A 311-nucleotide genomic window follows, 5' to 3' on the forward strand; every position below is an offset into this window, starting at 1 on the left:
ATCCCCACCGCTACCCTGATGGTCGTGGCTCCGGCAGCTCCAACGGCCTTTGAGGAAGTGAATTAAAACGGGGTTAAAAGACAGACGGAAGAGAAATAATAATCATAACAGTATGGTTAACCTAAACAGAAGTCGCATTACTTGCAAGGAGCATACTTTGAACAAATAGTAGAATACACATGCTTATCCTCACTGCATCCTATCATATCAAATCATAATTGTGGAAAATACTTGTCTTAATAAATTACACAAGCAACGATTTTAATAATGGTAAATCTTTTGCTGAAATTCATACCTACAAGTTATATGGC

At 37.6% G+C, this 311-nt stretch overlaps 1 protein-coding gene across 1 annotated transcript in view; it reads right to left on the reverse strand.

Moving 5' to 3' along the window:
* The window catches only part of LOC119585156 (neuropeptide CCHamide-1 receptor-like), a gene marked incomplete at its 5' end in the record, with an annotated part of 2770 nt that overhangs the window by 1040 nt on the left and 1419 nt on the right, over positions 1-311 (reverse strand). Inside the window, 1 exon segment of the mRNA XM_037933787.1 lies at positions 1-47. Coding sequence (XP_037789715.1) covers positions 1-47 — 47 coding nt within the window.

Source organism: Penaeus monodon, chromosome 19 (assembly GCF_015228065.2).
Source record: "Penaeus monodon isolate SGIC_2016 chromosome 19, NSTDA_Pmon_1, whole genome shotgun sequence".
Lineage (NCBI taxonomy): Eukaryota > Metazoa > Arthropoda > Malacostraca > Decapoda > Penaeidae > Penaeus > Penaeus monodon.